Source organism: Mirounga angustirostris, unplaced genomic scaffold (genome assembly GCF_029215605.1).
Source record: "Mirounga angustirostris isolate CCGP_5_RB_7025 unplaced genomic scaffold, mMirAng1.0.hap1 SCAF_14, whole genome shotgun sequence".
Taxonomy (NCBI): Eukaryota; Metazoa; Chordata; class Mammalia; order Carnivora; family Phocidae; genus Mirounga; species Mirounga angustirostris.
Window position 1 is genome coordinate 71,701,387 of NW_026991722.1, and position 19,441 is coordinate 71,720,827.

Genomic DNA, 19,441 nt, shown 5'->3' on the forward strand with positions numbered 1-19,441 from the left:
CAATAAGAATATCCAGCCAATCTGATTTGGGTTTTAATTTTTTCCCCCCTCCATCTCAAGCACCAGAAAACTTTTTTTTTTCACCCTGAAAGTCCTTCCAACAGGGCTAAAAGCAATATGGATTTGCACCTTGGCCAGGATGTAGCTGATACTGATTCAGCCATTACTCTGGGCCAGGAAGGCACCAACGATTCCTAATTACCACCTCATAATGAAGGGGATATTATGATTAACCCCTTTTAAAGGATAAAGAAACTGAGGCTCAAAGAAATGAAGCCACTGGTGCAAAGCCAGCCGGCTTGTAAGTGGTAGGGCCAGAACTTGAGTTCCCAAACCCCAGGGCTAGCTTAGCGCAAAGATTTTAACAGGAGGAACAGCAAGGGCTGCGCTCAGGGAACCACATTACCGCAGGCAACTGTCCCTCATTCACTTCCCCTTTCTCAGCGGACTTGGCCCCAAACGAAGCCCGTCCCACCAGGCTCCAGAGGGCAGACAGGGTGTGGGGAGAAGTTCCCGCGCTCCTCCTGGGCGCTCAACCTACAGGGGTCTGCAGGTTGATAAAAGCTCCAAAATAAAAACACTCCAGATCAAAGGGCGGCACACAGTAGGAACTCAGGAGAGCTTCTGGGCCAGGTTGCCAAAGCAACAGAGCAGACTGCACTACTCCCCTTTCTTTTCTTGTCAAGTTAAAAAAAAAAGAAAAAGGCCTAACTAGCCTCAAAGCAGGAGGAGGAGGGCCTAAGGTGCTCAGGGGAAGTGGGTCGGTGGGAGGCTAGCAGAAATGCGGGGTTGCTGGGGAGCGGGCTGGGCGCCCCCTGGGCAGCCCGCGCGGCGCCTGGCTCATAGTAGGTGCTCCTCCAAACGCGCTGAATGAATGAATGAGAGGCGCGGCGGGCGTCAGCGCAGCCCAGGGGCCGCCCCGCCCGCGCCGCGCTAGCGGGCAAGGTCCAAGGAGAAGCGCCGGGCGCTGAGCAGAGCGCGCCCGAGGCCCCGCGCCCCCGCCGTGCGCGGGCAGCGGCCGCGGGGCCCGACCACGGCCTGGCGCGGGGGCGGGGGCGGGGGCCCGCAGGCGGCAGGCCCCGGGGCGCAGGCCGGCCTCCCCCCTCCCCCCTCCCCGCCGCCCCGCAGCCCCGGAGGCCGCGCACGGCCCAGGCCGGCCCCCGGCGCCAGGTGCGCGGAGGCCGGGGCAAGGTGACCGCAGCCTCGAGCCCGGCGCCCACCTTCTGAGCGGCGCGCACGTTGTCCTCGCCGAACAGGCTGCTGACGCTCTGCGAGAAGGTGTGGACCGTGCGGCGGTAGCTGTTCTTCTCGGTGCCGCCGCGGCCCCGCGCCCCCTGCGCGCCCGGGGCCAGCAGCCCGAGGAGCAGCAGAAGCAGCAGGAGCCCGGCCCGGGCCCGGGGCCCGCCCGAGGCGCGCGCGCCCATCCTGGGGCCGGCGGGATGCGGGGTCGCGAGCGGGGCTGAGGGCCGCCCCGGGGACGCCGCGGCTCCGGCGGGGACCGCGCTGGCGCGCTCGGGGGGCTGCGCGCCGCGCCTCTGTCGGCCGCCGCCGCCGCCGCCGTCGCAGCGCCACCTGCCCCGCCCCGCGCGCAAAGCCGCGGCGGCCCTGCCCACGCCTCGCCCCGCCCCCGGACGCGGGGTCCCGGCCAGCGACCCCCGCAACGTCCCCGGCAGCGTCCCTGCGAGGGGCCGCGGAGGCCGGAGGCTGCTTTGTCTCCCCGCCCCACTGAGTGTGTGTGTGTGGGGGGGGTTAACCTTTAAAAAATATATACTAATTTTTATTTTTGACTTTTCGGTAAAAAGCAGCCCGTGCCCCTAAAACTTGCAACGGCCTCAGCAAGGATAATGACCTTAACTGATTGGAGAACCTGATACAAACGTGTCACGGAGTTTATAACGGTCCCCAATCCTTGGCCACCGTTGGCGATGGCAAGGGCCCCAGCCCATCCATTCATCCATTCTGAAATTTGGAAATGAAGGGGAAGCAGCGAGCATCCCTCCTGCCCTTCCTGAACGAACTGTAATTCAGCCTCACGGAACAGGTGAGGAGGGAAAGTTTTCTGAAGATGAGGTCCAGCTGGTTAAAAAAGGAGGGCGCGAGAGAGTTAGAGAATCATGTTGCACCCCGTTCGTGAAATGATAGATGCAGGAGCCGGGCAGCAAGAGACTGAAACCAAGACGGTGACTTGAAATGGAGAGGCCACGCTGTCCTGACCGGGCGCGCCCTACCCTACTAGCAGGAAGTACCTGAGCCACTTACGATGGATTCTTGCCAAAACACTTTGAACCCTCACCCGATCTAACCTCTACATCTAACCCGACAGTTTACAGGAAATAGGGGGGATGGAGGAGTAAATGAGGAGAAGCCTCCAGTCAAATCCAGAACGTGGAGCCTTCTACAGGGCAGACGACCCAGTTTCTTCAATAAGTAAATGGTATAAAAAGTGAAGGAGGATGATTGATTTTAAAGGACTGAAGAGCCATCATTAACCAAATGCAACACAAGGGCCTAAAGCAAACCGTGACCAACCAGACATTTTTTCTGAGAGGGCCAGGGAAATAAAACTTAACCTTTGCCAATCCAAAGAGTGAAAAATTGTATCTTACTTTTGAACTTACACTTTCTCTGGATTCCTGGTGAAGTTTTCATATACTTATTGACCACATATTTTAAGGTTTTTTTTTTTTTTTAAGATTTTATTTATTTGACAGGGAGCACTAGAGGGAGCGTGAGAGGGGGAAGCAGGCTCCCCGCTGAGCAGGGAGCCCAATGTCGGACTTGATCCCAGGACTCAGGGACCATGACCTGAGCTGAAGGCAGATGCTTAACCAACTGAGCCACCCAGGCTCCCCGTAAGTTCTTATTTTTTAAGAAAACTTTTTTTTTACTGAAGTATAGCGTACAAACAGAAAAATACCCAAATCATAAGGTGCTTTTTTATGAGTTTAAAAAAACAACACATGAGGTAACCAGCACCCAGGCCCACTTACCAGCCCCTGGGGAAAACTCCCTTTGTCCTCTCCCACTCACTATTTCCCCTCCAAAATTTAGGGAATTCATTTTGCCTGTTTTTGAACATGATGTACATGAGATCACACAGTATGCTCTTTTGTGATTGGTTTCTTTTTTCAACATATTTATGAGAGGTCTTTCTCATTATATTTTCTGGAGATAATCCTTTGGTATATAATATTTTAGGAGAAAATATAGGAGAATGTACTATTACCTACTTAATTTTAAAATGGGCACACTTTTTATTTAAGTAAAGATATTCAAGGGGAAAACTGCAGACCACTATCATCCTAAGCTATAAAACCTACGGAACCAGAGGTTTGATATGCTAATTATGTTTTCCCCCACAAAATCCATTTAATATATATCTTTATAAACATGTTCATACATTCACTACCTAAATCCTCTCATGCACCACCTGTGTGTGTGTGTGGAGATTTGTTTTTGCTTTTGTTTTTGGGGGGCAGGAGGGAAGATAATGCAATCACATTCTTCATTCCTTCCTATATTCAATAACTACTTATCTACTCTGCAGCCAGGTCTCGTTCTAGGTTCTAAAATTCTAAAATCCTAATGCCTTCACCTTTTTCTTTCTTTCTTTTTTTTTTTTTTGGTAATATATTTTAAATGTCTGCCCTTAACAAATTAATGCTTTTTTTTTTTAAGATTTTATTTATTTATTTGAGAGAGAGAGAATGAGAGACAGAGAGCATGAGAGGGAGGAGGGTCAGAGGGAGAAGCAGACTCCCTGCCGAGCAGGGAGCCCGATGCGGGACTCGATCCCGGGACTCCAGGATCATGACCTGAGCCGAAGGCAGTCGCTTAACCAACTGAGCCACCCAGGCGCCCCAAATTAATGCTTTTAACAGAAAAAAAATGCTGCCAATAGAACTGTTCCATATGCAAGATAATTACAGGATCCAGAAAATACATTGTTTCCAAGTGCGCTACAGACAATGTGATATGGTAATGAGAGTTTAAAGCCCGGGCCTAATAGATGCTTTCTTCTCTTAGTGCTTCTGTCCCTGTAATGGAAACATTTGTGCCTTTTTACTACACAACTAATTATGTCTCTTATAGGAATATCAAAAAGTCCAAATGAACAAAAAACAAGAGGGAAGAAGTTTGCAATGGGGGCGGGGTTATATTTCAAAAGGTGACAAAACAGTCCCACTCCCAAGTAACTAAATTAGTATTAGCAGATGACCCAGATTTAGAGACTCAGCCACACCACGTGCGAACCACTCAGGGCTTAAATTCAGGCCTCCCCTGCGGCCTCAGGCTTCGCTCCCGCCTCTAAATTGGCCCCGCCCCGCCCTTTCGCAGGCCCCGCCCCCAAGCCCGCCCCCAGGCCCCGGTTGTTCCCAGCTCTCGCGAGAACGCATCCCGGAAGTTCGGGGCCTGAGCCTGGGGTCTGAGAGACCACGTGGGCTGGGCTTCGGGGTGAGCGGCTGCCTCGGTCCCGCCGGAACCCGGGCAGTACTGGGCGTCATGGGGAAGCTGCGCCGGCGCTACAACGTCAAGGGGCGCCTACAGGCGACCCCAGGCGCCTCGAAGGGCCCCCCGGAGCCGCCCCCCGTGCGGCTGGAACTAGAGGGTAAGGCGTCCGGGCCGGAGCCTGGGCCCGGGCTGGCCTGCGCCCTGCCTCCGCGACTCTGGGGCGGGGGGACCAGGAGGAACCTCCTCTCCTGAGATGATCCAAAGAGTAGGACACAGTGACAGTCTAGTTTTAACTGTGACTTTGGGACAGTCCCGAGGCTTTCTCGCCTGTGGAGTCCGGCACTAGTTTTTTTTAAGTTTTATTTACGTTCTCTCCACGCCCAACGTGGGGCTCGAACTCTGAGATCAGGAGATCCCCGCTCTTCCGACCGAGCCAGCCAGGCGCCCCCAGCCCTAGTTTAGTAGCATGGGGATCGTGCGCAAGAAAATAAAGTAATCCCATCTATTTCTCTGGCTTCTATTATAATCTTATTGCCAGCGACCCCTGAATATGTTTTTTTTTTTTTTTAAGATTTTATTTATTTATTTGAGAGAGAGATAGCGAGAGCAGGAACACAAGCAGGGGGAGTGGGAGAGGGAGAAGCGGGCTTCCTGCCGAGCAGGGAGCCCGATGCGGGACTCGATCCCAGGACCCTGGGATCATGACCTGAGCCGAAGGCAGACGCCCAACGACTGAGCCACCCAGGCGCCCCCTGAATATGTTTTTTAGCCCAGACATTTCTGCTCAGCTCCAGGCTGCTTGACACTTCTGCTCAGACGCCCCCTCGTTAGTAGGAGCGCCCACTGTGTGCCAGGGTTTATTGTAGGAGACGTAGCAGGCGTTTTTTTGTTTTTGTTTTTCGTTTTAATCTCTGCCCTGCTGAGCTTAGATGCTTGTGGGAGGAGACAGCCAGCCTCTCCTAACTTTGTGACACAAGGACGGACAAAGCCAGAGGCTAGTGGAGTCAGACGCTGTCCACAGGGAGCACAGGTTTTTTTTTTTTGTTTTTTTTTAAAGATTTTATTTATTTGACAGAGAGACACAGCGAGAGAGGGAACACAAGCAGGGGGAGTGGGAGAGGGAGAAGTAGGCTCCCCACGGAGGAGGGAGCCGGATGCAGGGCTCGATCCCAGGACGCTGGGATCTTGACCTGAGCCGAAGGCAGACGCTTAACGACTGAGCCACACAGGCGCCCCACACAGGCGCCCCGGGAGCACAGTTTTGACCTCAGGCGTCCCCCGAAAGCAGGACCACGTTCTGAGGGAGCGCTGTTGCAGCACATACTCTCCCTACTGGCACCCCGCTCCCTCTCCCCTGACCACTAGGATGCAGGTGCCCTGGCTCACGGAGGAGTCTGACACGTGGCGGGTGCTGGGCAGACAAGTTGAGAGAACAGTGACGGGCCTGCACCCCCATTCCTGTGTGGGCATTCAGGGGGTCTCACACATGGGGCAGGGTGCCCATGAGAGGTAGCACGGAGCCGCCTCAGAGAACATGGTATTAATGTGGACTCTGGTCCCTGGGCTGGGGGTTCAGGCAAGTGTGTCTTTTCAGATAAAGACAAGTTGAAAGGAGTAGATGCAAGTAATGCACTCGTTTTGCTGGGAAAGAAGAAAAAGAAGCCTAAAGCCCCTCCTCCGTCAAAGAAGGAGAAGAAGCCTCTGACCAAGAAAGAGCGGAAAATGCTGCAGAAAATCTTAGAACAGAAGGAGAAAAAGAGCCAGGTAGGCCTGTTCTGACAGGGTCTGCACACAGCTCCCCACACTGGGGAGGGACGAGGTATGTGTCCCCCAACTTGATCTCTGCCGCATGACTGGCCGAACTTTCCGGAATGAGGGGCATGCTAGGCACATGTGGCTAGCATGGTTGAGGAATTGAATTTTTTATGTGATTTAATTTTAATTCGAATGGCTTCCTGTGGCTAGCAGCCCCCATACCTGACTCAGCTCCAGAGCCTCCAGACCCTCCAGGAGCTCTGTCAGTCTGGATGAACCCAGGTTTGTTGAGGCCAGATGTTCGTTAACTGGGGAGTCAGCCCATCAGCATGCTCATTTCTTCTTTATTTGTCTTAATCATCTTGTGTCACTTATTTTTTAACTTTATTCTGGAGAATTTCAACCTTTCTCCATACTTTTTTAAGGAATACATTTTATAATGGGAAATTCCAGCATCTGCAGAAATGGAGAACCTAATGCACTGAGCTCACTGGTACCTATCACCAGTGTCAGCAGCTGTCAACCCACGGTCCCCCGGTCATCTCCACAGCTGGCCACTTTCCCACCTCCTGGGTCAAAGCCTGGGTAGCATAAATCTGTATTTGGGTCCCGGAGTTGCTGAAAGAGAGGACCACAAACTGGGTGGCTCACAACAGGGATGTATTCTGTTGTAGTTCTGGAGGCCAAGGGTCGAAATCAAGGTGTTGGGCAGGGCCCTGCTCCCTGTGTGGTGGCGCTCCCCAGCTGTCTCTGGTGGGAAAAAATATAGCGCAGGATTTTAAAAGGACACCCTTGCGGCAAAGTGAGCCTCCCTGTGCCAAGGGCTCTAGGGCCTGAGTAATATATACCTTCCTACCATCCAGCTTGGGGTGGCCCCAGGCATTCTTGGCCTCTGGCCACGTCCCTCCAGTCTTGGCCCCTGTCTTCACATGGCTGTCCCCTCTCTGTGTGTTTTATAAGGACACTTGTCTTGGGATTTAGGACCCACCTGAATAATGCAGGATCTCACCTCGAGATCTTTGACTTAATTACATCTGAAGAGACCCTTTTTCCAAGTAAGATCTCGTTCTGGGACATGGCATATCTTGGGGGGGGGGGCACTATTCAACCTCGTAGGCATGATATTTTATCCATGTATATTTACAATTGTATCTCTAAAATAAGGACCATTTAATACACCTAAATTTTTAAAAAATATCAAATATCCAGTAAATGGTCGAATTTCCAGTTGTTTCATAAATGCTCCCCTACCCCACCTCTTTTGTTTTTTCCCCCCTAGTCATTTATTTGTTGAAGTTAATTAGGTTGGTTGTCTCTAGAGTTTCCCATAGTCTGCATTTTTAAAACTTCATCTCTGTGGTAAACTTAAACACATCCCTTTGCCCTTCCAAATTTCCTGGAAATGGTATTGGGCTCTGGGGCAGTGGTGCGCGGCCGGGACAGTTTTGCCCCAGAGGACCGCTGGCCATGTCTGGAGACACCCGGTGGAGGCGTGAGGCGCTGTCACACGGCCTCCAGCGCACAGAACAGTAGGACGTTCTCTGGCCCACAGTGCCTACAGCACAGAGACCGAGGAACCCCCATCTGGAGACTTCATGGGATTCCCATTTGCCTTTCTGTCGAGGCCACCACCCAGGGTCCCCTGTTCGCAGCCCCGACACTCAGGCCCTAGAGCCCTTGGCACAGGGAGGCTCACTTTGCCGCAAGGGTGTCCTTTTAAAATCCTGCGCTGTATTTTTTCCCACCGTTCTGTACACGGTTTTTCCTTTTATTGATTGCAAAATACATAGACGTATAAAAGTGCATAAACATAATTTCAAGAGTAATAAAACTCCTGACCTGCTCACCAGGGGAAGGAGGCCACCTGTCCCTGCCCCCACGTGCTGCTCTCTTGAAGGCAGCGTGGGGACCCCTCGCCGGCACACCAGAGCCTCCCCTACCCTTTGAGACTGCTGGGGAGCGCCGCATCCCATACACGGGCCCTCCTTTATTGGGTCTCCCTCGGATGGGCATCTGGATGGTGGATAATCCCTCCTGACACGCAGTGATGCAGAGACAGCCTGGTTCATGCAGCGCCAGACTCCGTCTGGGGGTAGAAAGCCCCCCCAGCTCACGGGGAGGCAGGACCGCCACGCAGCACTTGTAACGTGACCTTTGGGTTAAAAAGACTAGTTGTTAGCGAGGCTGAAACCTGATGTAGAGTCTCGCTTCCTTTCCGAAGAGAGGGTCGTCCTGCCAGATGACTGACACACTCGTTTCCTTCCCCAGCGAGCAGAGATGCTGCAGAAATTGAGCCAAGTCCAGGTTTCGGAAGCCGAGCTGAGACTGTTCTACACCACGTCCAAGCTGGGCACTGGGGACCGCATGTACCACGGCAGAGAGTGAGTGCGCCGGGCCCTCCTGCCAGCGCCCCGGGGGTGAGCAGACATGCGCAGTGGCAGTGGGGGGAGGCCCGGACACTGCCAGAACCCCGGTGACACACAGGGCTGCAGAGTTTCTCGGTCCAGCCATGTCGGGGCTTCCTGCGATGCAGAGTCCTGTGATGCAGAGTCCTGCGATACAGGTTTCCAGCTCTGGCACACACGAGGAGGCCAGCATTTGCTTCCAGGCGGTCAGGGATTAGGTTTGGCCTATCGGCAGGTTTTGTCGGGTTTATATCCTGTCACGAAGGCATTCAGGTCTTCCGCCAGTGTGTTCATCCAGGCTCCCGGGGTGGCCGCAACAAAACGCCGCAAACCCGGTGCCTTAAAACAAGGGAAATGTAGCCTCTCGTGGTGTTGAAGGCCAGAACCCCAGCCATCAGGGTTGGGCCCTTCTGGAAGCTGGAGAATTCCTTCCTTGCCTCTCTCCCGGCTTCTGGTGGTCTCCAGCAGTCCTGGGCGTTCCGTCCTTGCCAACCTGACACTGAAGTTGGCTTGTCTCCTGGCGTATCTCCATGTCTTCCTCGGTCTTCTCCTGTCTGTGTCTGTGTCTCTCTTCTCTCCTTGTGAGGACACCGGGCATTGGATTTAGGGCCCACCCTGATCCAGGATGCCCTCATTTTACCTTACTTACATCTGCAAAGACCCTGTTTCCAAAAGGGTAATATTCTGAGTTTCTGGACATGAATTCTGGGGAGGCACTGTTCAACCCAGAACAACCAACATTCGAGAAGTAGATGTCACATGAAAATCCAGGTTCGTACCTGGTCTTGAGCCGCACCAGCTGGCATTGCTGCAGGGCAGCTGAGCCTTAGATGGAGCCCACGTGCCCCCCCTACCCTAGACCCGCCCCACGTACTGCTGTCTTACTCTTAGCCTTCTCCTTTAAGCATTGTGCATTTATGGCTGCTGTGGGTGCAAACTAGGTCCAGGCTCTCCTCCAGGTCCTGGGGGTAGAGGGGTGCACAAGAGTAAAATAATAAGTAAGCTTCCCTTAAGAAGCTTACATTCTAATGGTGGGGAGATGGACAATAATCAAATGACTATGTCTATATCTAGTGCTGGCAGGCACTAGGCAGAAAATAAAGCGGGGAAAGAGGGTGGAGGGAAATGGGAGAGTCTCCCTGTTGGGTGACATTTGGGTCAAGTGAGGGAGAATGTATGTGCAGAGAGCAGGAATGGCAAGTGCAAAGGCCCTGAGGTGGGAAAGGGTGTGGCCTTTGGATCCTGACTTCTGTGGGGTATATAGCAACACAGAGCTGCATCAGGTCCATTGTAGGACTTTCGTGCCTGACTTTTGGCTGTCCCAGCAGGAAGTCTGACAAGATCGAAGCCCAGGGGCAGGAGAAGATCAGCAGCCTCAGCGGGGCCCACCGGAAGCGCTATCACCAGGAAGAGGAGGAATCGGAGTCCTCAGTGGAGTCTGAACCCGATGAGGCCCCTGCCGCTGAGCTGGTGGAGACTGGTGCAGGGAATGGGAGCCCAGGGCCCAGTAGCCAACCCTGTCTGGCGGGGACTACCTCGGCACCTCCAGCAGTGGCCTCCACCCTGGCCAGGCCCCTGGCGAAGCCTGCCGTCTTCATTCCTGTGAACCGCACCCCTGAAATGCAGGTTTGCTGCTCTGGTGTTGGTGATCGGAACTCAGGCTAGCACAGTGGGGGTCTGAGGGTGTGGAAGGGGGGACATGCCTGATTCGAGCAGGTCACATCACCTCCTATGCCCCAGCGGCCTCGCTTGGAATGGGAACAGCTGTACCGACCTGGTAGGGTTGTCATGGAAACGAGAGACGTAGGAGTATGTGCACCTGTTGCAGGTCCGGCACAGGGCCAGGGCTGTTGAGGTGGGTGCCAGCTGCTTCGGTCATCACCTGCTCACCATCACCCTCGGCCTCTGACCATGGGTCCTGGCCCAGGGGGCCACTTGGCCAGACGAGAGCCAGCGGCTGTGGAGTCTGTTGACCTGAAGTGGACAGCTGGTTCCACCACTCTCTAGCCCATTCCTGGGCCTCCCTTTCTTCATCTGCAGAACGGGGGGCGCAGGGGGCCTCCACCTCCATGCCCGAGTGTGTGCTGTGGGCCAGGCCCCGGGAGTGCGATCATCTGTAGCCTCTGGCTGTCAGCTCACCAGAGGATACGGACATGGACCCCTCACTGTTGCGAACAGGGACGAGCCGCGTCAAAGGATTGGGGGCCGTGAAGGGGGATAACAGGAGGGCCTGGGAAGCCATCTAGGGCAAGCATTAAGAGCCCAGCAGGAGCCAAGGAGAGGGACTATCCCACACTTAGAACCGCGGAGCCGAGTCCCTGAGGCAGGCGGCCTCCTGGGTCCAAGAGGGGCTGTTTCAGACCACAGATTGTATTGTGGAAACCCGTGGGATGTGACCAGCTCCTTTTTTTTTTTTTAACGGAAAAAAAAAAAAAAGAACCGAAGATATCCATGCAGTGTTCTACGTAAGAATAAATACTATTTATTGAAATTGGTTTCAGTTAGTTACAGGTAAATTTATGTGCTTACGTGTAGTTAGGGCAAGCTGACTGACTTTTTTTGAGAGAGTGTTTGCAAGCAGGGGTGGGAGAGGGGGAGAGAGAATCTTTTAAAGATTTTATTTTTATTTAGAGAGCACAAGTCAGGGGAGGAGCAGAGGGAGAATCCTAAGCAGACTCCCCACCAAGTGCAGAGCCCCATGTGCGGGGCTCAATCCTAGGACCCTGAGATCATGACCGGAGCTGAAACCAAGAGTCAGACGCTTAACTGACTGAGCCACCCAGGTGCCCCTAGATTTCCTTCTAGGTGAAATCAGAGCCCAGTGCCATCTGATGGCTGGTGGTGGTGTGGGATTCTGCTTCACACCATCCTTCAGGGACCCGGGCTCCACCATCAAGTGTCCCTGCTGCCCGTCCCGGCATTGTCCCCTCTCTCTGCTTTTTCCACATACATGTTACCGAGCTATTTATTACTTAGGTTTACCTGGTTTTATCAAGGACATGTCATTTTTTTCCCTGCGTTTTGCTTTTTTGTTAGTTTTCTGTTTCTGAGATTTATTTATCCACGTTGATGCATGTAGCTGAAGTTCATTTGTTCGGGGGGTTTATTTTTTCCCCCTGCTGTGTAGTATTCCACTGTGTGAAAAGAGCACAGTTCAAGTATTCTTCTCTTGCAAGTATTCCTTACACGTGCAACATTTTCTCTTGGGCAGTGTTTGCAAACTGAGGGTCACGGCTGTCATTGGTCATGAGATGACCAGCACTTTTTGTTTTTGAAGCAAATAGAATAGAAATAGAGTAGAATTTTTTTTTTTAATTAGCATGTGAGCATGCTTCACATAGTGAAGGTAAACAGTAATTCTTAAAACTTTTTCAGTATATGATACAGTTGACCTTGAACAGAACGAGTTAGGGGCACTCCCCATGCAGTCAGAAACCCACATTCAACTTTGACTTCCCCAGAAACTTAACTGCAAATAGCCCCGTTGACCGGAAGCCTTATCAGAAACATGAAACAGTTGATTAATAGTGTTTTGTGCGTTATATGTGTTGTGTAACGTATTTTTACAACAAAGTAAGCTAGAGAAAAGATGTTATTAAGGAAGTCATAGGAAGAGAAAACACATTTATCGTTCTGGACTTTTTTTTTTTTTTTTTTTAAGTAACCTGTATGCCCAACGTGGGCTCGAACTCATGACCCTGAGATCAAGCATCGGATGCTCTCCTGACAGCCAGCCAGGCGCCCCTAGTCCTGTACTTTATTTATAGGGAAAATATCTGTGCGTAAGGAAGCAGACCTGCGCAGTTCAAACCCACTTTGTGTTGTTGAAGGGTCAGCTGTACATGCGTGTGTATGTCTGTGCACACGAATGTAGTGCGTCACCACAAAATGTGTTCTGTGTGCAGGTTGTAGGAAAAAGGGTTTGAAAGTCACTGCTCTGGGGTCCCTGGGTGGCTCGGTCGGTTAAGCACCTGACTCTTGATTTCGGCTCAGGTCATGGAATCAAGCTCCACACTCAGCAGGGAGTCTGCTTGTCCCTTTCCCTCTGTTCCCCCTCCCTAACGTGGGCACTCGCTCACATGCTGTCTCTCTCAAGTAAATAAATCTTAAAGTCACTGCTCTGGAGTACGTGTCTAGGGGAGGAGTTGCCAAGTCTCACATCCTTGACTTGGATAAAATTAGCGCCAGGTTATTTACTGGAGTGATCATATATAAATGACCCCACCCAGCTCCCCGCAACAGCCGAGACTGCTGTGTCTCGGGGGGCTCCTCTGCACCGGCCAAGCCGCCCCCAAGAACGTCCGCTCGGACACTGAAGGCCCCCACCCACATCTCTGTGTCCTGCGGGCTATGGCCCTCTGTCCCTCTCCTCAGCGGTCAGGGGCTCACCTGTTCCCCTGTGGCAGGGTGTCATTGACTTGCTAGGAAGGCTCACGGCATCTCTGTGCCCACAGGCACCGTTCCACAAACTGCGTCACCTTCGTAGTCCTCGTGACGCCATCTGCCATTCTGCAGGGGACTCCCCCCACCCCCCTTCCCTGAGCAATGACTTCGTCTCTTTTGCCAGGAAGAACGGCTGAAGCTCCCCATTCTTGCTGAAGAACAAGTGATCATGGAGGCGGTGGCCGAGCACCCCATCGTCATCGTGTGCGGGGAGACCGGCAGCGGGAAGACCACGCAAGTGCCACAGTTTCTCTACGAAGCAGGCTACAGCAGGTGGGGGCTGGCCACAGGGTCCTCCGCAGGGTCCTCTGCGGGTCCCTCGCGGGACAGTGGAGGTGCGATCCCCAGAAGTTATTCCAAACATGAGCCCCCACGGATCTAGTCCTGGCTCTGCCGTTTGTGTGCCGTGTGGCCTTAGGCAAGCTGCTTACCCTCTCTGGGCCTCCGTTTCCTCAGCTCTGAGATGAGGACAGCCATGGCACCCACTTCACAGGTCATGTAGACGGAATGAGGGAATTTGTGTGAAACGCTTACATCAGTCCCTGGCATGTGGGGCCCTGCATTTGCTAATGTCACCTCCTGTTGGCACTTTTGACCCGTGTGTGTCATCGGTCCCCAAGACCACCCAGCTTCATGGATTTGCTGGGAAGGCTCATGGGACCCAGCCTGTAGCTGTATGCATGAGAGTGATTTATTAGAGCAAAAGAGCACAGAACCCAGCTGGCAGAGGGGAGAGGCGTGTGGGGTGAAGTCTGGGGGATCCAGGCACAGCCTTCCAGAATCCTCTCCCGGGAGAGTCACACGGAAGCAGCAAGTTGTGACAATACGTGTGAGGAGTTGTCACCAGGGAAGCCTAGTAGAGACGGAGCACCGGAGTGTTTGTTGGGGTCACCTCGGCACCCTCTGCCTGGTACCTCCCCGAGTCCCAGATGCCCACAGGGAAAGCAAATGGTCCGGCATCAGCCACATCGTTTGTACAAACAGTCCAGGCACAGGACCGGGAGTCCTCCCGAAATTCAGATCCCACACGCCAGCCACCACCAACCCAGTACACAGACCTTTCTCAGGAGAGCAGCCGTGGGCCTGCTGCATTAACTGTTTTCGGCATGGCCTGGAATCCAGCCCCTGTCCCCTTGGCAGGTTCTGTGTCGGGACAAGCATGTGCTCCGCTGGCTGAGGGCCTGCTCCCCCCAGGCCCAGTTCTAGCAGCCGCTGCCTGGCTTCTGCTGGGCTGCGACCAGCGAAGCGTTTGTGTGCTGACTGGCGGGCTGGTCCCTTTTGCTGTTCAGCTTGTCTGGTGCCCGTCCCGTCACCCCTGGAGAGGGCCGCTCCACACCCCAAATCCTGACATGGACCTGCGTGTGACTTTGGGACGGACAAGCGGGCCCGCACACCGCTGATGTGTTGTGCTCTCCCTCCCCCAGTGACAACAGCATCATCGGCATCACGGAGCCCCGCCGAGTGGCCGCTGTGGCCATGTCCCAGCGAGTGGCCAAGGAGATGAATCTGTCACAGAGGTGAGGGCTCTGCCTCCTGGAGGAGGGCTCAGGGTGGTCCTCTGGCCTTGCCTGTGGGCCCTGTCCGTCCCGAGGGTGCTGGGTGGGAGTGTTGCTTTCTCATCTAAGTACAAGGAGACCCTCGTGCAAGAAGGCTTCCCACACTCTGGACAGCAGGACCTTCCTGGGGAGGGGGCCACAGAGCAAGGACCAGGCAGCCAGGCCCTGGCGCTCACATCACGCGCAGTGCGCTGAGGACCCTGACGGGTTCGGGGGCGGAGCAGAGTGGCAGGCGGCCAGATGCGGGCAGGCAGTGATGAGTGCTGGGCATGGGCGAGTTATGTCAGGCGAGGTTCCTGAGTGCAGACCCTGTGCTACATACAGTAAGCCTGTCGGACGGGCTTCGGCAAGTACAACACTTGCTCGGGAATGGCTCGGGGCCGTGTTTAGAATGCACGTGCCTGGGCCCCAGCCTAGACCACGGTATTCTGGTTCGAAGGGGTAGCTCGTCCAGTGTGGTCTAAAATTGAGAAAGCACAGAAAAACATAGAGTTCCCTTCATCTGCCTTGTTAGTGAATATTTAGGGAGCGGCACCTGCTGTGTACCTGGCCCCACCCCAGACTGGCATGCGAGTGGGGAGCCTTGTTCTGTTTGCCTGGTGGGGGTGGGCGAGGTGCCCCCAGCATGTTTCCTGTGGCTCCTTCTAGACTTGTAGGCACAGACAAGCAGCTATGTGCATCTCTCTGTATTTCTTCCTGTCTGACTTTTACAGAAATCGTTCCTACTGCCCACGCCCTTCTGTGTCCTTCCTGTCGCATTGAGTGGTATATATTTGAAAATACCAATACATACAAAGCTGCCCTTTTTTCTTATCCTTTTTAACTTCTTATTGTGGACATTTTAAGCATGGACAGAAGTAGAAAGACTAGGGAAGGAGCCCCCGCAGACCCTAAACCCAGTTTCAATGATTGTCAAGTCATGGCCAAGGTTGTTTCACCTCTGGGGGCCCCCCCCGCTCCCGACAGGGGGTTTAGAAGCCAGTGCTGGCTGCAGAGAGTTCATCTCAAGGTTCCACTGTGTGGGGCTGCAAGATCAAGACTTTGTTTTATTTATTTTTTATAAAAATAGGGAACAGAAGCAGGGGGAGTGGGAGAGGGAGAAGCAGGCTTCCCGCGGAGCAGGGAGCCCGATGTGGGGCTCGATCCCAGGACCCTGGGATCATGACCTGAGCCAAAGGCAGACGCTTAACGACTGAGCCACCCAGGCACCCCAAGACTGTGTTTTATTTTTTGAGATAAGGACTCTTGAAAGACTTGTAATACCCTTACCCTAGCTAAAACTGGAGGAACTCTGGAGCGTCCTCATGTCCACGCTCTCCTAAAAGGTTTTCAGAGTTGGTTGTTTAAATTGCGCTCCAGCCGAGGTCCGTGTCTGGTTGGCGTATCCTTCAGAGGGCTGTGACAGCCCCCTCCGCGTCACGTTGGTGACAGAGCGGGGGCCGGGTAGCGTCTGTGCCTTGCTGGGGGTAGCTGCTGGGCCAGGCCTCTGCTGTCTGTCTTGGTGTGGCCACAAAGCTGCAGCTGGCCGGGGCCTTGCCCGCCCTGAGCCGTAGCCTGTCTCTGCAGGATCGTCTCCTACCAGATCCGATATGAAGGAAACGTGACCGAAGAGACCAGAATCAAGTTCATGACGGATGGCGTGTTGCTCAAGGAAATCCAGAAGGTTGGTCGCTCATCTTGTCTCACAAAGCAAGGCCGATGAGCATGGGGTGGGGAGTCCGCGTGTCACCGTGTGAGGTGAGCAGTTGGCATGCCGACCGCCGGCAAAGCACCACACGGCGCGGCGCCACTGTGTGACCGTGGGCAAGTTACTTAACCTCTCTGAGCCTCAGCTTCTTGATCTGCAAGCCTGTACTTTTCTCATATAATTGTTTCGAAGCAGAAATTTTATGACGCATGGAAGCACCTTAGCGTAACACCTAGAAGGTGCTCCTTACACGTAAACTCATGTTACTGTGATTTGGTTCACAGACTCTGTGCCTCAGCCACATGCGTACCGCTCCTTGCTGGCTGTGTGACGTCCACCTGGGCAGGGACCTCTGGGGAGGGCAGAGGTGACGCCTGCCTCTGCCAGGACACCAGCTGGGGTCACCCAGGAAGGTGGCTATGAATGTGGCCCCAGTGTGGTCGAATACGGCTGCTTTACGTCTGGCGTACGCTGTCTGGTTGCCCTCGGTCCCGCCCACCACCTCCTCGTTTCTGTTTCCTGCCTGCCCTCCCTGCCCTACGGGCATCTGGATTTGGTAGCTGGGCTCTAATGCATGGTAGCTGCCCTTCCTCCATCAATTTCTCTGCCAGGTTCCGGGCCCCAGGCCATGCACCTTACAGATGGTGATTGTCATGGAAACCTCGCTGTGACCCCGTGAGGTGGGTCCTGTTGCCCCATCTTACAGATGGAGAAACGGGCAGAGGGAGGCGAAGTAGCTTGCCTGAGGTCACGGACCAGGTGCTCCAGGATCCATGCGAGCTGTGACGGGCTCCTTGAGGGGGAGCTGTGGGGTGTGAGTGACCCTGGAGCGGCTCGGGCCCGGGCTGGCAGGCCTCACCACGCTGCCTCTCCCTAGGACTTCCTGCTGCAGAGATACAAGGTGGTGCTCATCGATGAAGCCCACGAGAGGAGCGTGTACACGGACATCCTCATCGGCCTCCTGTCCCGCATAGTGTCTCTCCGGGCGAAGGTAGGGCAAGGGGGCGGGGGGGAGGGGGGAGCCAGGGAACCCCCCGAAGGCCAAGGGCGGGGCTCCTGCACCTTGTCGGGAGCATGGGCTCCCTGAGCCCAGCACCAGGACTGTGGCTCTCCATAGCAACAGCCCCTGTGGGACTCCACCCTATAGAAATCTAGCCTTGTGAGCTGCTGCCCTTCCCTCTGTCACCGAGTCTGTCATCCCCCAGAGGCACATGCCACTGAAGCTGCTCATCATGTCGGCCACGCTGCGGGTGGAGGACTTCACCCAGAACCAGCGGCTCTTCCCCCAGCCGCCCCCGGTCATCAAGGTAGTGCCCGGGCCAGAGCCTCGGGCTGGCGGGGGCAAGCGGGGCCTGTCGGCGTTGACAGTCGGATGCCTGGTTGGAGGAGGCTGAGCACTTGGGGGGGGCCCCTCTCTGCCGGTGGAGGCCCCACTCTGGGGAGTGAGTGCTGGGAGGCGTTAGGGAACTGCTCGTGCTGAGCTAGAAGCTCTGAGGTTGGCCAGGCCAGGGAAGGGGGAGGTACCAGGCCGCGGCAGAGGCTCAGCGCGCGGCCTGGGTGCCTCCTTGGGGTGTGTCCCAGGTGGAGTCCAGGCAGTTCCCGGTGACGGTGCACTTCAACAAGCGGACCCCGCTAGAAGACTACAGTGGCGAGTGCTTCCGGAAGGTCTGCAAGATCCACCGCATGCTGCCAGCAGGTGAGGCCTTGGGGACCAGAAAGGCCGGACCTGCCCTCGAACCCCCAGTGTGCAGGCTCGGGGTTCCAGGCCTCCCGGTCACTGCTCTTTTCCCGTGGGGCACCCTTGCCCTGGTGGTGGACCGTCCATAATATAAGCTTTACATCCTAACTGTTTGTAAGTGTGCAATCCGGTGGCATTTCGGGCGTTCACAACACAGGCAGGCTCCGTTTGCTGTGCTTGGCTTTATCGGCCTCCACAGACACTGCATTTTTTTCACAAACTGAAGGTTTGTGGACAACCCTGAATAATCAAGCAAGTGTGTCCGTCCTGTTTTTCCAACAGCGCTAGCTCACTTCCTGTGTCAAACATCCTGGTAATTCTCACAGTATTTCAAACTTTTTCATTATCACGTTTGTTACAACGATCTATGGTCCGGGATTACGGCTCGCCAAAAGCTCAGGTGACGGTTAGCAGTTTTTAGTAAGAAGGTATTTTTAGTTAAGGGGTAGGAGTTGGTTTTTAGAAGTGATGCTATTACATACTTAATGGGTTACAGTGTGGCGTCCACATAACTTTCATAGGCCCCGGGAAAGCAGACATATTGGCCGTAGTGGGGTGGTCTGGAAGCAGACCCGCAGCGCCCCTGAGGTGTGCGTGTGCGGTGCAGCCGTCCCCGCCATCCCTCTGCAGAGCGTTTTCGTCACCACCGGCAGAAGCTCCGTCCCCACTAAACGCAAACTCTCCTCCCCCTCCCCTGGCCCCCACCATTCGACTTTCTGTGTCTCCGCCTTCACCCATCCTGGACGTTTTATACAGATGGACTTAGGCGATATGTGGGCTTCCGTGCCTGGCTTTGTCAAGGAGCATCTCGTCCCTGAGGTTCATCCATGTCGTGGTGGGTGTCCACGCATCACTCCTGTGTGTGGTGGGACCACGTTCTGCTGTGTGGATGGGCCACATCCTGTCTAGCCGTTCACCAGTTCGCGGACACTTGGGTGGCTTCCCCCTCCTGGCTGTCGTGAACAGAGCTGCCATGAGCATCCATGTGCGGTTTTGGGCTGCGTCCCTCTCTCCTGGTTTCCTGGGCTCACGCCGAGGAGTCGAGCAGCCAGGTCGTGCAGGAGCTCTGTCCAGCTCCCCGTCACACGTCCCCCGTGTGGGAGGCCGCTGTCCGCTGCTCGTCTGCGTCTCTCAGGGCTGCTGTGACCGGCTCTTCCTCACGCCCAGCTCTCGGCAACCTGCTCTGGGAATGCATGCATAGCAGAGGAGTCTCGCTCTTTCCACAGGCGGCATCCTGGTGTTCCTGACGGGGCAGGCAGAGGTGCACGCACTGTGCTGCAGGCTGAGGAGAGCCTTCCCACGCCCCAGACGCAGGCCGCCAGGTAACCGCAGCACTTGGCCTGAGAGCCGGCGGGTGGTCAGCCTCCCTGTGTGAGAGCCGGCGCCTTTGCCTGCCCGACCGTTC

General features: G+C 54.8%; 2 protein-coding genes across 16 annotated transcripts in view; one reads left to right on the plus strand and one right to left on the minus strand.

The window, feature by feature from the left end:
- The window catches only part of BRI3BP (BRI3 binding protein), a 29,435-nt gene extending 27,896 nt beyond the window's left edge, over positions 1 to 1,539 (minus strand). For both annotated transcript variants that reach the window (XM_045887841.3, XM_064578210.1), the window contains exon 1: positions 1,221 to 1,539. In XM_045887841.3, the coding sequence (XP_045743797.1) occupies positions 1,221 to 1,424 (204 nt within the window). In that variant the 5' untranslated portion in view covers positions 1,425 to 1,539. The remainder of the gene's footprint in view (positions 1 to 1,220) is intronic.
- A 2,854-nt stretch (positions 1,540 to 4,393) lies between these two features.
- The window catches only part of DHX37 (DEAH-box helicase 37), a 31,354-nt gene continuing 16,306 nt past the window's right edge, over positions 4,394 to 19,441 (plus strand). For 13 of the 14 annotated variants that reach the window (XM_064578211.1, XM_064578214.1, XM_064578217.1 and 10 more), the window contains exons 1-11: positions 4,394 to 4,609; positions 6,047 to 6,216; positions 8,476 to 8,588; positions 9,938 to 10,238; positions 13,180 to 13,328; positions 14,480 to 14,572; positions 16,178 to 16,274; positions 17,176 to 17,289; positions 17,504 to 17,605; positions 17,880 to 17,994; positions 19,263 to 19,358. In XM_064578211.1, coding sequence (XP_064434281.1) covers positions 4,504 to 4,609; positions 6,047 to 6,216; positions 8,476 to 8,588; positions 9,938 to 10,238; positions 13,180 to 13,328; positions 14,480 to 14,572; positions 16,178 to 16,274; positions 17,176 to 17,289; positions 17,504 to 17,605; positions 17,880 to 17,994; positions 19,263 to 19,358 — 1,456 coding nt within the window. In that variant the 5' untranslated portion in view covers positions 4,394 to 4,503. The remainder of the gene's footprint in view (positions 4,610 to 6,046; positions 6,217 to 8,475; positions 8,589 to 9,937; positions 10,239 to 13,179; positions 13,329 to 14,479; positions 14,573 to 16,177; positions 16,275 to 17,175; positions 17,290 to 17,503; positions 17,606 to 17,879; positions 17,995 to 19,262; positions 19,359 to 19,441) is intronic. The other variant, XM_045887839.2, reaches the window with a different exon arrangement.